The sequence below is a fragment of the Phoca vitulina genome, unplaced genomic scaffold (assembly GCF_004348235.1).
Source record: "Phoca vitulina isolate PV1807 unplaced genomic scaffold, GSC_HSeal_1.0 scaffold25, whole genome shotgun sequence".
Lineage (NCBI taxonomy): Eukaryota > Metazoa > Chordata > Mammalia > Carnivora > Phocidae > Phoca > Phoca vitulina.
The window spans coordinates 3,930,272-3,946,033 of NW_022589728.1; the positions used below are offsets into that span (position 1 = coordinate 3,930,272).

The 15,762-nt window shown below is 33.2% G+C and overlaps 1 protein-coding gene across 8 annotated transcripts in view; it reads left to right on the forward strand.

Moving 5' to 3' along the window:
* The window catches only part of SNTG1 (syntrophin gamma 1), a 907,627-nt gene that overhangs the window by 831,918 nt on the left and 59,947 nt on the right, over positions 1–15,762 (forward strand). For all 8 annotated transcript variants that reach the window (XM_032421884.1, XM_032421883.1, XM_032421890.1 and 5 more), the window contains 2 exons: positions 7,871–8,023; positions 12,390–12,482. In XM_032421884.1, coding sequence (XP_032277775.1) covers positions 7,871–8,023; positions 12,390–12,482 — 246 coding nt within the window. The remainder of the gene's footprint in view (positions 1–7,870; positions 8,024–12,389; positions 12,483–15,762) is intronic.

Genomic DNA, 15,762 nt, shown 5'->3' on the forward strand with positions numbered 1-15,762 from the left:
CTTTATCTGATATGTCATTTGCAAATATCTTCTCCCATTCTGTCAGTCGTCTTTTGGTTTTGTTGACTGTTTCTTTTGCTGTGCAAAAGCTTCTTATCTTGATGAAGTCCCAATAGTTCCTTTTTGCCCTTGCTTCCCTTGCCTTTGGCGATGTTTCTAGGAAGAAGTTGCTGCGGCTGAGGTTGAAGAGGTTGCTGCCTTTCTTCTCCTTTAGGATTTTGATGGACTCCTGTCTCACATTTAGGTCTTTCAACCATTTGGAGTCTATTTTTGTGTGTGGTGTAAGGAAATGGTCCAGTTTCATTCTTCTGCATGTTGCTGTCCAATTTTCCCAACACTTTTAATGGGCTTTATCAGCATCTGACATGTGGTTAAGCATCTTTTTGTTTGCTGGTGATTTGTTTCATCCCCAAAAACAAATCTCCATGAGGCAGTGATGTCATCTGTTTTGCTCAGAGATAGGTCTCCATACCAGAACAGTGCCTGGCACATAACACGCATGTAATACTTTTTTGATTGAATGTCAGCTGAATATCTATGGGCATTGGTGTAGGCCAAGGGTAAAATATGTTCTGAGACAGCAGTGGGTAGATGAACTCTTCTCAAAATGTTGAAAGTAATTTGTGTTGTTTAAAAGAAATAACAATAGAATTTTAAGAAAAGACAGCATCTAATGATACTGAATGCAAATAGCACTCTGTTTTATCTTGAGCTGCTCTTATAAGACAACTCAGAAGCCAGGAGTAAGATTATACTATCTATCCTCGTGAGTATTAATTGAGCAGTTTGGCCTCGAAACTTCCCTTTCATCTGACAAAATGTGCAGGTTTAATTGAACACATTTTATGAGAGGTTTGCTAGCCAGATAGCACTTCCCACAATGATCTGCACTTTTTAGATGCCCCCAGACACAGCACTAATACAGTATACAAGGGCATATAAACAGAAATGTAATTTTAGGAGACACAAGTAGTTCCCTTTATACCTCATGTTGGTTAGATCCATATGAGTCCATTCTGGCTATTTGATGGCTTTTACTACTTGTGCGATTAGAAAAAGTTGGAGAGGTTGCAGTGCAGAGACACTATGATAATTAAATCCTAAAACATAGCACCTATGAGGAAAGGTAAAAAAAATCTGCATCATTTGGTTTTATAAAGGGAAAGCTGAGAGGTGACTTGATAATTGTCCTTAAGGATATAAAAGGTTACTTTTTTTTTTAAGATTTTATTTATTTATTTGAGAGAGAGACACAGCGAGAGGAGGAACACAAGCAGGGAGAATGGGAGAGGGAGAAGCAGGCTTCCTGCTGGGCAGGGAGCCCAATATGGGACTGGATCCCAGGACCGTGGGAGCATGACCTGAGCGGAAGGCAGATGCTTAAGGACTGAGCCACCCAGGCGCCCCTAAAAGGTTACTTTTTAAAAAGTGGTGACCAGGGCGCCTGGGTGGCTCAGTCGTTAAGCGTCTGCCTTCGGCTCAGGTCATGATCCCAGGGTCCTGGGATCGAGCCCCACATCGGGCTCTCTGCTCAGCGGGAAGCCTGCTTCTCCCTCTCCCACTCCGCCTGCTTGTGTTCCTTCTCGCTGTCTCTCTCTTTCTGTCAAATAAATAAATAAAATATTAAAAAAATAAAAAATAAAATAAAATAAAAAGTGGTGACCACCTGTTTTTAATCACATCTGAAGAATGATTAAGAAAAAACTATTATAAACTGTAGTGTGAGGGATTCCGTTTTTAAAAAAGGAATACCAGAAGATGAAAAGAGGATCTTTACGTACCAAGTATTAAAGGGTAAGAATTAAGATTTCATTCTTTAAATTTATTTAAAGGTGGGATTGTTTGGATTATTAGTTGAAGGCAGGACCAAAACACCAGCCACAATTCCTACTGTTTATGACCCTAGGGTATCCACATTTATAGTAACAAGTTATACATTCCCACTCTCCCCAACCCCCCTGAAAGCTTTTTCTACAGAAAACCATATACTCTTCTAATGGAAGCATGGATTTCTAAGCACAGATCTGAGGATCTTTTTAGTATGATGTAATTATCCTCAGAAGCAGAATATTAGAATTGAAATCTGGAAGATGAATCTTATAAACTATTAATTAAAATCATTAATTTCAGTAAGTAATCTTGAAAGACATCCCTTTTAATAATATAAAAAATTAACTGCATTGTTTTCTGTGTCTATTGCTTGTTTCTAGTACTTTTAATTTATGGTAGTAAAGTTTCTACTTATTTCAATAACAGTGTCTTTGGGAAAATGCTGATATCAATCAAAATAATAATGAAAAATGATTCAAGTATATTAAATAAGAAATCAAGAATGCAAATCAAACACAAGGATTAAAAGTTTCCTTTGATAATTATATGCCCTTCCTGTGCCATCCACTTTGTAAAAACATTATCTTATAAAAAAGCATTTTCCCTTTGAAAGTGCACAGCATTTTCCCACATGGGCTAGTTGTCTTTCCTAAAACTCTTTTTTTTCTTCAAATAGGGCTTTGCTTCCCTAAATTTCCTATAGCAAGCCAAATCCAACACATATTAAGCCAAAAGAGGAGATTAAACCCTGCAGTGTGGATAGATTTAAACAGGAGGATCCTTATAAATGCTGTAAACTGAAGGGCATGTTTGAAACACAAGAAGTTGCTAGGGTCAATGTATTCCTGCCTAAAAGAACCAGAGGAACAGTTAATGTATTTGCATCTGAGTCATGTAAATTCCAGTGCCAAGAGGGATGCTTGTCCTTTTAGACTACTTGTCTGCTAGGTTCATGATGGTCTGGGTTAATGTGTCCCACGCCTATTTTATTTAAGCTACTTTCCCCATCTACATATATTTCTGAACCTAAGAATTCTAATGGATAATGGGATGTCTATAAAAAGATTTTATAATGCATGTAATCTTTTTCAAATGGAAAATATTATTAACAGGAACAATACATGAATATCTATAGGGATCAAGATTAATTAACATTTAGGAAGCTATTTTAAACTGGGTCAGAATTCACACAGCTGTATGGGCACATACATATACAGCACACACAAATATCTAGAGAATGGCAAAAGAGTCAAGTCTGCCCATAAAGTAGATAATTCTGGTAAACATGTTTCCCTTTCAGTGTGAATACTGGTAGTTAATTTTGTTAGAAAATGAAGCCTTCCTGACTGTCCTTATGTATCCTACCTTCTGTAGCAACATTACACTGTATTACAGAGAAAGGGGTGTGTGTATGTGTGTGTGTGTGTGCACGCCCGCTAGAATGTACATAGGGTTTGGAGTCTGATCTATTCCAGATTTTTAGTAATAGTCAATATTAGTGATGGCTAATATTGTGATTATTAGTGATATTATGTAATATTGGTGATATTATGGAGCACTACTATGTGCCTATTACTTTCCTAAATGATATACTCATATCAACTCATTTAATCTTGAGAAAGGTACTATCATTCCCTTTTTAAAAATGCCTGAACTGATTCTAAGGGATGTGAAAAGAAGTGGTAAAATTGACATTCAAATTTAAGCTGAATGGCTTCCAAACTGATGGAATCTTAATCCCTAGGGCCAAACAGGTTAAAAATGGGGGGGGGGGGGGGGGAAGTGACCACTATGTCCAAGACCTAGTTCCCTCATCAAGGAAATAAAGATGATAGCCTATTTTGATGGATTATTATACAGATTAATTTAGAGATTATATTTGAAGAATATGCTTTGTGTTTTTTTCTGAAATTTGTTATTATGTCCATTTATATCAGGGATTCCAAGTGCCTAAGAAGAACAAGGAGATTTAAAGTTTTATTCCTTTTCCCAGATAAGAATACTAAAATCTAAAAAAAGGAATTAATTTACTATATAGAGTGCTCAGTTGGTTTGATTTTATTTTTTATCACCTAACATCTAAAATAGTATTATAATGTCATTAAAAGTATCGTTTTTTGTACAGGACTTGATGTAGATTTAATAAGTCTCTTTAGAGATTCACTCATTCTTGAAAGTCTAATTCAAAATTAATTGGTAAAATTTAATTTTGATGGTATGTTTTTTCCTCTCATTTTTAGTTATTAAAGTAGTTGCAAAAAATAGAAATTATCATTTGTAGCTGAAGAACGCTTGCTGGGCCTTCTCTTCTTGTTTTATTAAAAATATATTTTTGTTTGTTTTATTTTTTCAGTTTTGTTTGTTTTAAATAATCATGCCTAATGATTGAATGATTTCCTCATTCACTATATCCAAGTAAAAGGAGTGGTAGCAAACATAAGTCAAAAACATATTAGTTAAGTCATGTTGTTTATAGAGTAGCTTATATTTAATATAATAATGCAAAAATATATATCCTTCATCTGTCTATTCTTTTTTTCAATTGCATTTTCAAATCCACAAGTGTCATTAACCTGAAGAAAAATATATCTATTATTAGAACAATGATAAGTGTAATTGGAAAAGTGTGAAACAAGTGACTTGCCATATTAGAGAATATTGGATGAAACAATTGTAGTGTCAAAGAGAGAAGAAACCATATAGATATATGTGGAAGCTTTGCCATAGGGATAACTTGTTGATTTTTAGCAGCTTTTTCCGCCTTTAATCTTACATGTTTTAAGCACAGTAGAAAATTTATGGCTGGCTATGTCTACCATCTCAATAATGATTCTAAACACATAGTTTGTTTTTTTCTTTTTTTAGTAAAAAAAAAAACACTTTGGTTATACTATGGACCTCTGAATACCTTGGAAAAGCATATATATTAATAACAAACATAATTGTAGTATGTTGTTTCTATGTAATATTGCTTTGTGAATCTGAGACAAATCCTAAGGTGGACAGCATTTGGCTATTAGTCTGCAGAAAGTGTCCAGAAGACTTGAAATAAATCTAAAAAACTAGAAGATACTTCTGAAGGAGAAGTCGAAAATGAGATCAATGCACAAAAATAGTGCTCAAGATGTGTGTAGCTGTTATTTTCTTACCATTAATTAAGTGATACTTTCCAATGAGCAGAGTTGTTCCAGAGGCTACTGTTTCTACTGGGGCTAAACTCACACTCTTGACTAAAGATAAAGTGTATAGAGAGCAAGTTAAAGAAGTAGAGATTAAGACATGACATACATATTTATTTTACTGAATATCAACATTAATAATAGAAATTTCTAATATTAATAAAGAACTACTGTATGTCAGAAACTGTGCTAAAATTTATATGCATTATCTTAGCACATCCTCATAAATGAAAGAGTTGAGATTTGAATCCAGACAGCATCTGAGGCTACAGCCTGTGTTCTTATCACTATAGCAGATGCACTCCAGTAGACAGCATGAGGGAAAGGCAGAGGAGTATGTATATTCTGGATGATTACTTGTAAAGCAGCTCTTTCAAATACTTGGGCTATAATCGCTCTTCACTAAAATTCTAAAAACGGATTCCAACATGTTACTTTTTCCATCTTCCGCCTTGCTTGCTCTTCCTTCTGTAAAGTGGTGTATTCTGCCTCTTTCTTGCCTCAAACCCTCCAGGGGGTTATCATGGCACAGGCAGTCATAATGCATTTCTTAGCAGGAACACCTGAGCCCATTCAGGCTTGTAGCCGATTGCTCTTGCATGAGTCTCTAAGTCCTCGATGATAAGACAGTCTCTTCCTAGAACAAAACTTTCTCCTTTCCATTTTCAAGAATGATTTATTGCTCCTCACTCTGTTTCCTTAGCACTTTAGCTGTATAGGACTGTCATGATGCTTTTTATTATTTTTACATACTTGTCTCCCTCTGGAAACCATGAGGCCTAAGTACCTGGATGCCCATAGCAGTTGTGGCTTGAGTCAGTGTATGAGGAGTGTCCTATAAATAGCAATAACCAATAACCACATGTGTTCATAGATGTCCAACTTATATTTGCAGAGTTGAATTGAGAATTCTATCTTTGAGAGTTTCAGTGCTTAGGTAATGTAATTGAAGAGGCTAGTTCAAGTTTTAAAAGAGTAAAGGAGTTAAGCTGCCAAGAAGACAGAGGATCTTAAATGAAGATGATTTTAAGATTTAATGGCAACATGCAACGTATGAGAAGGAAAAAATATCAACAGTTTTCTGGCTGTTAATGACATTGATTATTTTGTTTCAATTTTATATTACAAGGAAAGTTAAGGCCCATTGAATAAACCATAAAACTAGAGGGGTTTCCAGAAATTCTGTAGTGTTTAGTTACAATTTTTGTACCAATGTTATCAATTCAGATAACTAATAGAGAAGTTGAAATATTTACAACATAAATAGAGGATTTGCTATTTTTTTTTAATATAGTGGCTTGTCATTACACTTATGTTAAAGTCCAAAATTCATGACCTGTCCAGTGACCCATCTCCTTTCCCAGTGTTGGCTCTCAACCTCTCTCTCTTCTGTTCTCTGGATTTCTGGAATATACCTCATGCTTTTGCTTCAGGCCTCTGCCAATACCAGCCTCTCTGTCCGCAAAAGTTTTCTTCCTGTCCATTCTACCTTCAATCTTCCACTCATCTTTCAGCCACTGTTTGAAATTTACATCCTAGGAGACATTTCCCTAACTCACCAATACAATTTGATGTAAACTGCATTCTCACTCTCTATAATGGCACTTATACTGATCTGTCCATATTTACTTGTGTACTAATTTATTTAATATCTGTCTTTGCCACTCCTCTAAACATTATAAGCTCTAAATGATTAAAAAGTACTTTATAATTGCTTACTATTGGACTATATTTTTGAAGACAATATGTTTTCATTTTTCCCTCAAGATAGTATAGGAAAATCATAAATACAAAGAGAACCTAACTTCCTTTAAGGTTCTGAGTATCCCCTGGCAGCAGTTATCAAAGCTAAATTCTACAACCAGAAGAACTATTGCCATGCATTCACTCTCCTCTAGTATTTTAAGCATCCAAATACCAAAAAAAGAAAGAAAATTGGATTTGTTAATAAAATAGTTATTATTTTGAAAATGCTCGCCAAAGTAGAGAATTCCTTCTAACATTTTAGGTGTTTAATGATGATACTTTATGTAACTCTATATAAGAAATAGTGAAAGACACCAATTACTATCCTTTGACCATATTCAGTACAATCCACATGTAATTCAAAGACAATATCTGACATTTTGCCTGGGATTACCCTATTTCGACAATTCTTAGCTGCATTTTCTTTTAACATCTCTGAAATTGAAACACACATAGATGTGTGAACACAGTTGAAAACTTCTAGTAACACCAAGAAATGGCCATGTGAAAGTTTTTTTGACTCAATAAAATACAGTCACATAAGTAAGGTAAATATGCATCTTTTAAAAGCAATAAATGTTTTTTAGATAACCTAGACTCATTTTTTCATTTCTCATGTAAATGAATATTGTCATGATGTTTTTTAGGGGTTAAAGAAATCAACTCAATAGAAAATATCATGCTTATTAATCTTTTCAAAATTTGCAAACATATTAATAAATATTATTTAACTTGATCATCTTGACAGCTCTGTAAGGGAAAAGGGAGATTGTGTGTGCTATCCCTTCATACAGTAAAAACTGGATCTCATGTGTTAAATGCTTTGGTAGCTACATTATTATTAAGCGTAGAAGCCAAAATCCTCACTTCTGTTTCATGAGCATGCTTCAGTGTTGATACAGAAAAAAAAAAAAAATGCATTAGTTAGGGACTTGGAGATGTGGAATTTAGGCTGCTATGACCATTTATAACGAAGACTTAGTGATATCATAAAGTATAATCTTTATGACTGTGGCATCTCCACCATGAATTTAGTCAACATTGATTCAAGGTATGGTCATGTTAGCAATCTGGATTGATGTATGCCAGCCTGTGTAACTCCAGGTTTTCATCAGGACAGTGACCTGCTGGACCGGCGGAAACACTGCTTCACGGTGCAGTCTGAATCTGGGGAGGATCTCTACTTCTCCGTGGAGTTAGAGTCTGACCTCGCCCAGTGGGAAAGAGCCTTCCAAACAGCAACCTTTCTGGAGGTGGAACGGATACAGGTGAGAGTCTGTGAAATTTTAGGATCTGTGACTCCTAAAAATGCATGACTGTTCCCTAGAATTTAAATCTCAGATAGAAAATGCTGTGATTTTAACTAATTTACAAAGCCATTTCCTGTTCTCCAGTCATGACTGCCTAACTTTTAGCATGAATGGCTTCGTTTTCTCACAGTGCTCTTTCTTTCTAGAAATAATTCTCTTCAACTCTACCCTTCAAAACCATAAAACCGTAATTTGAGACTTTTTTCAGAGGTCATATCGTCACCAAGATTTTCCTGATTTCCTGTCTGTCCTACCCATTGTTACCACTATTGCCACAACTATCCTGTTCAAACTCATCCCACTTGTGAGCACCAATATCACTTTTTTGTCTGTTTTCTTAGATCTATTAATACTGTCTTGTATTGGAGTGATATGTGCTTGTTATTCCCCACACTAAATTATAGGCTGCTTGGGATTGTTTTATTCATTTACCAGCTGAAGTACAGTGCATTTTGTACTGCATATTTACTAAGTTTTATTTCTTAAGTGTGAAGTTATATGTAAGTCAAACTTCATAGAACCGTCAGTCTCTTCATGGGACCATGGAATAGATGAGGCTCCCAAACGTTGGTTCTGTGGCTGTCGTCTGACAGAGACTGATGGCAAAATTGAACAGTTGTGATGCAGTTGTCACATGTAAATGGATTTGTAGAGCCAGGACCTAAATAGACACATGAACACTTAATTTCAAAAAACAAACATATGATGATGATAATATAGCAGTGACTCTCCTGGAATGCTTGGCTATAATAGGAGACTTGGATGTATATTTTTTCAATCTGTTGAACTGATGTGTAACATATATTTATTTCCTTTATTTCTGACTATAACCTTCTATATTGAACATATCAGTTTGCACCAGTATGACATTTAAATCAGGGGGAAAAGACAGGGCGAAGACTCAAATTTCACTTGTTTCATTGCTCAATTGACACTTCGTAATAGTTCTGCTGATCTTCATATATCTTAAAATGTTAATGTAACTGAGGAATATTGTTTCAATAACTTAGCTGTATAGAATCCCAATTCAATAAATAGTTTAATATCTAAAATGGAAAGATGAATAACATCTTCAATATAATTTTTTTCCAAATATCAACATCCAAGACCATTTTAAGCACTAAAATATGTTAGTTGAATAAGAGTTGACATTTTTGTTATTTATATTGCTATCTTTAAATTTTCCCAATTATAATTTCCTTAGAATATCACACTTCACTTGTAACCAACTACATGGAGATATCTATCTGTTGTTCTCAATTTAAGATTTCCTTTTAAGTCTCCTGATGTTTAGAAATGAGATAATATTATGTTGTTCTGATGTAATTTAAAACCTTTTTTTTTTGTTTTGTTTTGTTTTTTGAGTCTGGGCTTCATATTCTCTAAGCTGATGTTCAATGCATTTCTTTGGACTATCTCATAATACTTAATACTTATTTAAGATGCATATAGCAAGTGAAAATAAAATATTTAACGTTTTGTTAGCTTTTGGTTGTTTTATACATCTTATAGTTTCCCTTTGCTTACTGCATCAGAAATAATAATCAATGACTGAACACCTTGGTGGTGTTATTTTCAAAATTCAAGGATGTGAATATATTTACATCCTTCTGTTTTTCTTTTTTCTTCTGTGTTCTCAATATTTCCACTAGCATTAAAGTTGATAAAGAAATACAATAAAGAAGGAACATATGTCCCTTTGTGAAATAGGCAGAAAGAAAATTAATGAATTGACTAATACAAATTAATGAATTAATTAAATAATTTTTTTAACTTTGAAATTGGTTTTCAGTCATGGGATTGCACCCTAACATTTTCTAGCTTCTAATCTATTTATCTACTTACATATTTTTGGATCTCTGATGTACTTAATATTGATATAAATATCTACATATTTAATTAAGAGGTTATCCATTCAGAGCAGGTATTTCTAAACATTCTACATTGTCATTTAAATTAACACCTTAAAATTTGGAAAATGTAGTGAATATTGAAACAGGAAGATGACAATTTATATGACTAAAATCTTACAACATATCAACATTCAAAGTACCTGTATTGGGCCTAATTCATTTATAGTACTTTTAGTATCTTTATTTGTCCTGTTTCTGAAAAATTTCCCAGAGTAAGTAAATAATACTGGTAAAGGGTAGACAATTTAAATTTTTTTTTACCTTACAATAATTCAATTTGAATAAATATAGCTCTTTTAAAATAGGACTTTTAATGAAAAGTGTATAATTTATAAAATTTATTTTCTTTAATTATTATTATTATTTGAAACTCATATGTGTTTAATTCAGCTACAGACATTTAGTTATCATCCAAAAGGACATATTAAAAAGTATTTTATGTGTGATATGTCTTCAAATGTTGTGTAATAACATATAATTGTGCAAAAATCTTTCAAAATGTTTCAAGTTGTCCCTAAAAAGTGTAATTTTTTGCTTTTTTCTAACTATAATTCAATTTTTATTATAAAATAAACAGAGAAAGGAAACAAATCAACTGAGGGTTCTAGAGGGGAGGAGGGTAGGAGGATGGGTTAGCCTGGTGTTGGGTATCAAAGAGGGCACATACTGAATGGAGCACTGGGTGTTATATGCAAACAATGAATCATGGAATACTACATCAAAAACTAATGATGTAATGTATGGTGATTAACATAACATAATAAAATTTAAAAAAAACATAAAAGAAAAAAAACACACACACAAAAATCACATAGGGTTTATTCTTATTACACTATTCCTTCCAAGAACGGCAAATAAAGTGCAGCCAAATAAAAAAAAAAAAATCAAATATAATATTAAAACATATATTAAGTATAGTCATCATATATGTTTATTAAAAGATTATAAATTATAGAATTAAACTTCAGTGAGTCTCTATATCATATCTGTTTCAATTTAATGATTATTGATGAATGAGTTTCATTTGTAATTCTGAATTTAATGAGACAGATTTTAATGTTCTGTACTGAAGGTGTTTTCATCCAATGTATTCTTTTAAATAGTAATTGAGAATAACAAACAATTATGTCTAAATTAGAGGGAATGAGATAGCCTTGAACATTTCTTAATATTGACAGTAGTTTTAATAAATTAATGATGGGTGGATACAAACATGGAAGATGCCCATGCATTAAACAAATAAAATTACACCCAAAACTGAACTTAATAGCCCATTAAGTTTGTTTTCTGAGCTGGTTTTTGAAAACTTGACTTCAAAGGAATAATTTGGCATGGTTATAACTTTCCTATGCAAATTGGGCTTAAAGCCATGAGTATAATTTTTGGTGAAGGCAACTTGATGCATTTAGCCATCATTATAGTCAGAATGTGATTCACTTAATGTACTTTTATATACAGTATTATAAAACAAATATGATGTAATAATTAGTATTGAAAATATGCTTAAGATCAGTTTATCTCTTTCTCTTCTGCCCTTTCTCCCTCCTTGTTTGTGATTTATGCGTATTTTTCCTCATTTGAATATCTCAGTAGAGTTTGCAATTAAATGCAAAAAAATTGGCCTGTGGACATAAATATGCATCATGTGGCATATAAGTCCTGAGTTTTTATTTCATATTTGTTATTGTTAAATTTTAGTATTTCTATTTTCGTAGTTTTTCCAAAATATTTATGTAAGTAAAATATAATTTAACCTGATCTCAATGTGAAAAGTCATTGTTGATTTTTGAAGAATCAGTAGGTTTATACAAATAATAAGCAAGTGGTAAATGTCTTTGGGATATAACTTGTACCACATGGATGAACATTATATGACAGACTCTTAAGGTAAAGATGTTCTTATATTTTTTGCCTTGGTTACTGGATCTGTGTTTGTGTGCCTGAGAGTTCTCTTTTAATAATATCCATGAAATTGATATGCCAAGAATTGAAGTAATATCTTAACCTTTAATAATTCACTTTTGTTTTAATGAAAATGCAATGATATTTAGCTATAGAATATAACAATGTAACATAATTTTGCCTAAACTTAAACATGTTCATACCAGTTTTATTGCCAACATAGCAAAGAGTGTCAGTATAGCACAAGGTAAAGACAAGTTCACATGGAGCAGGATTGGAAATGTGGTCCTGCATACCCCTTGGCAGGTGAAAAAATATTCGGCTTGCTTTATTAACATTAAGATGTCAATAATACTATGTTTCTTATACAATTATTGCTGATATTAAGTTACCTATTGTATAAACAACTTATTATGGAGCTGTCACAACAGTTTTTGATAAATGTTGGCTATTAATATTGATATTGGTTCAATCACATGAAAAGTAACAGTGTTTTCTGTTCTGTCTAGTGCAAGACATATGCATGTGTGCTAGAAAGTCATCTAATGGGACTCACGATTGACTTTAGCACAGGATTTATCTGCTTTGATGCTGCAACAAAGGTAATGTGTTCAGGTCAGCTATGAGAAATGTGCTGCAGACACTGTAATTTAAGAATGACTGAAATAACTTCTAACTCCTGTCAGTATTTTAATTGGTTATCATGTATCAAATTTAAGATCCTCATTTTTGTTAATAGAAGATAAATCATGCTTTATTCTGTTTATAGAAAAACAAAAGTTTGAATTTTAATAAAACAAATGTTTCCACAAAACATTATAACTGTATAAAGTGAATATGTATGCATAATATATATACATTATACTTTATATATATATGTATAATATATATACATTATACATTTATAATATGTGCATAATATATTTTATATATATATTCTCTTTTACTAAAGGTTTAGTCTCTTAAGGGAAAATTTTTTTTCTCCAAACACAAGTTTTTTAAACAAAGTGTTTTTTTATTATTTTTCTGCATCAGTAACTCCAATATCCAAATAAGGAAAACATTTTTTAGAGTTTAGTTTTATAGGTAATATGTTAGAGTCATAGTATGGAAGAATTTGGGGTTTAGAATTTCTATCCAGGGACTATAACCCTTGTTAGCCCTTACTTGGCCTGGTAAGGTCTTGTACTATCTGATTGGGTGCCTTTTCCACAAAAGATCTTTCTCTGAGAGTGATGTATATTGAATGAAGAAAGGAATCTTCTCAGTTAGTAATATCTAAAAAACCTTAAAACACAACTGACCCCTCACCCACCAATAATCTCCCAGTACTGGAGTCACTGCTGCATTTTCTGACTTGGGGCTCTGGCCCCCCTGGAGGACATTCTTTTCCTTTCCATGACACAATTTATTCCTCAGATCCACTCCAATTTTTCCTTTATCGAAGTATGGCCTAAGAAATAAACCCATATATTCATTCCTACTAATTTTAAAGATTAATGAGTAATCCTTTACTGGGAAACTTATATCTTACCTAAAAATTAAGCATTGTACAGAATTTTCAAAAACAAATACAGATAAAACAAGATAGTGATATAAATGTGTAAGAAAGGCAGTGTGCAGAAGGTGAGAGGTCTTGGATCTTGGGAAAGATAGGAGTCCATCGTACAGTCCTGCAGCTCCCAGCCAAGTACAATGTGGGTTGGTGTCTGAGATCTTAGGATTTTTCATGACCCAGAAATCAAGATCGTCACACAAAAGCTCACATTATTTAAGGATGGCCAATTTTTTTTAATTTTGAGTGAAATTAAATAGCACACATATGCTGGTCAGATTGATTTGACTGTCCAGCTCATTGCCTTTGCATAATGCCAAAAGAATATTTATCTAAATATGGAATTTCCAGTGCTGTGGCTCTTTTGCTCACTCTCCAATGATACTGCCATAGCTTTTCCTACGACCAAAGACTTTCTTTTGAATAAAATATCCATTCAACTCAGGATAGGCTCCTGAGTATTAAATAAACACATTTACCAATTTAATTGTTACTCAATTTCATAATTATTAAATTAATGTAATAAACAACGTTAAAAATAAAGTGGTTAGAAAAAAAGTTAAAGTGTGATTTTATAAAGAAAGTGTTATAGCTATGATTGTCACCAAACTATCACATGAAGAGGAAAGAATCATACCTCGTAAATGAGAAGAAAGAAATAAAATTCATCTGAACACATTTCTGAATGCCTGAATTTAAGATTTCTTTTAAGGATAGTATAATCTAAATCAATGTCAGGGTCCTGTTTCATCTCTTTGTGTGGTAAGGGAGAAAAGCCAGATGTGGCATTCTGTATGACATGTTGAGGTATTCTTGCCTGAGTGTGCTATGAAGGAATGAGTACTCAGGAGACCGTAAGCAAATGCTTATGATGCCATCTAGGGCATATCATTTAGCAAGAATGAGATTTTAGTCAGTACAAGCTTGACGCAGAAAAAGCCAATGGTAATCACCATCTTCCCATTTTCTGTTACTGGAAGTTCCTAACTTCAAGGCCATTTGAGAAGTGGGAGGGAAGGAAAGAGCTTGTCTGCTTATGATGAACAGAGTATTCATCACTAAAACTGTGACACTTGCACAGTAATAGGAAACTATTAATAATTATGTCAGGACAACAGATATGCACCAGAAGAGTCCTGGGCAAACCACTGAGCTGGCTATACCACAAGAAGGTGGCCTTACTCCATGGAATGAGCCCAAAAGTTATTTTTAAATACAAAAAAGAAAAAAAGAAAAAAAAGGTAATTGTAATATATAAATTAAAACATGTTTTGTTCCAATATTTTATTAAAACAATTAAATAATATTGTTATTTTCTCTACTTGATATGCATGTGGAAAGAATCCTTAAAAATATATGTCAGCAGATTCTTTAAGTGTTTGGATTCGGGAAGGCCATAGCAGCAATACTACCGATACCCTTTAGCTGTTCACATTTTGTCTGTCCGCTCTGCATCTTGATCAGGCGCTCCAGCTTTGAAGTGACTGTGGAAGCAAACCAAAGGTCTTATGATAAAGTATAGATTCCAGGAAAGGGGAGGAAAGTGTACTGAGTGCTTAACTGAGCTCCATTTAAAGCAAGTTCTTCACTGTTAGTACATCAGCAATGGGGAGAATTGCTGCCTTAAAACAAACAAACAACCATGTTTATCATTTCTTACAAGATATTTTTAAAAATAAAATAAACAATAATGAAAAAATAAATTAGAAGATCAGATCAGAGACTTGTGGTAGGGAATAGAGTCTCCGTGACCTTAGTTTACACTAGACTGCTACAGGTTTGGAAGCAGATCTGGGAATGTCAAGCTAGTTCTCATTACTTGTCCTTTGTGCATGAAAGTCCTCAGGGAAAACTATTTCCCTGAATTTTCTAGACAGTACAAGACACACTAAATAGCACTGCATTTTCCATACTTCAGTTTACATTGGCAACCTAGCAGGAGGTAATATATTCTTCTGTTTCCCTTAGTGTTGCTGGGGAGATTCCATCATAGAAGTTTATTGCCATATAACAGTTCAGCTTGTTCTTTGTAATCTTCATCCTTATCAAAATGTAGCCTTTTCAGTGTTAGAAAAAGTTTTCTCACTAATATGTCACAGTATGATGTTGCAGTACTAATATAATTCCCATAGCTAAAAGTATAGATTTGTTACCATTATATCCCTTTAATCATTCATATATGCATTAATTATATCTATTAATAGATTTCCTATATAAACAGAGACTGCAGCAGTCACATTTGTAAATAAATAGTTAATGAATACTTCCTTTCTATTGAAAGATACAGGAGGGAGATATATATATATCATATATATATATATATATAT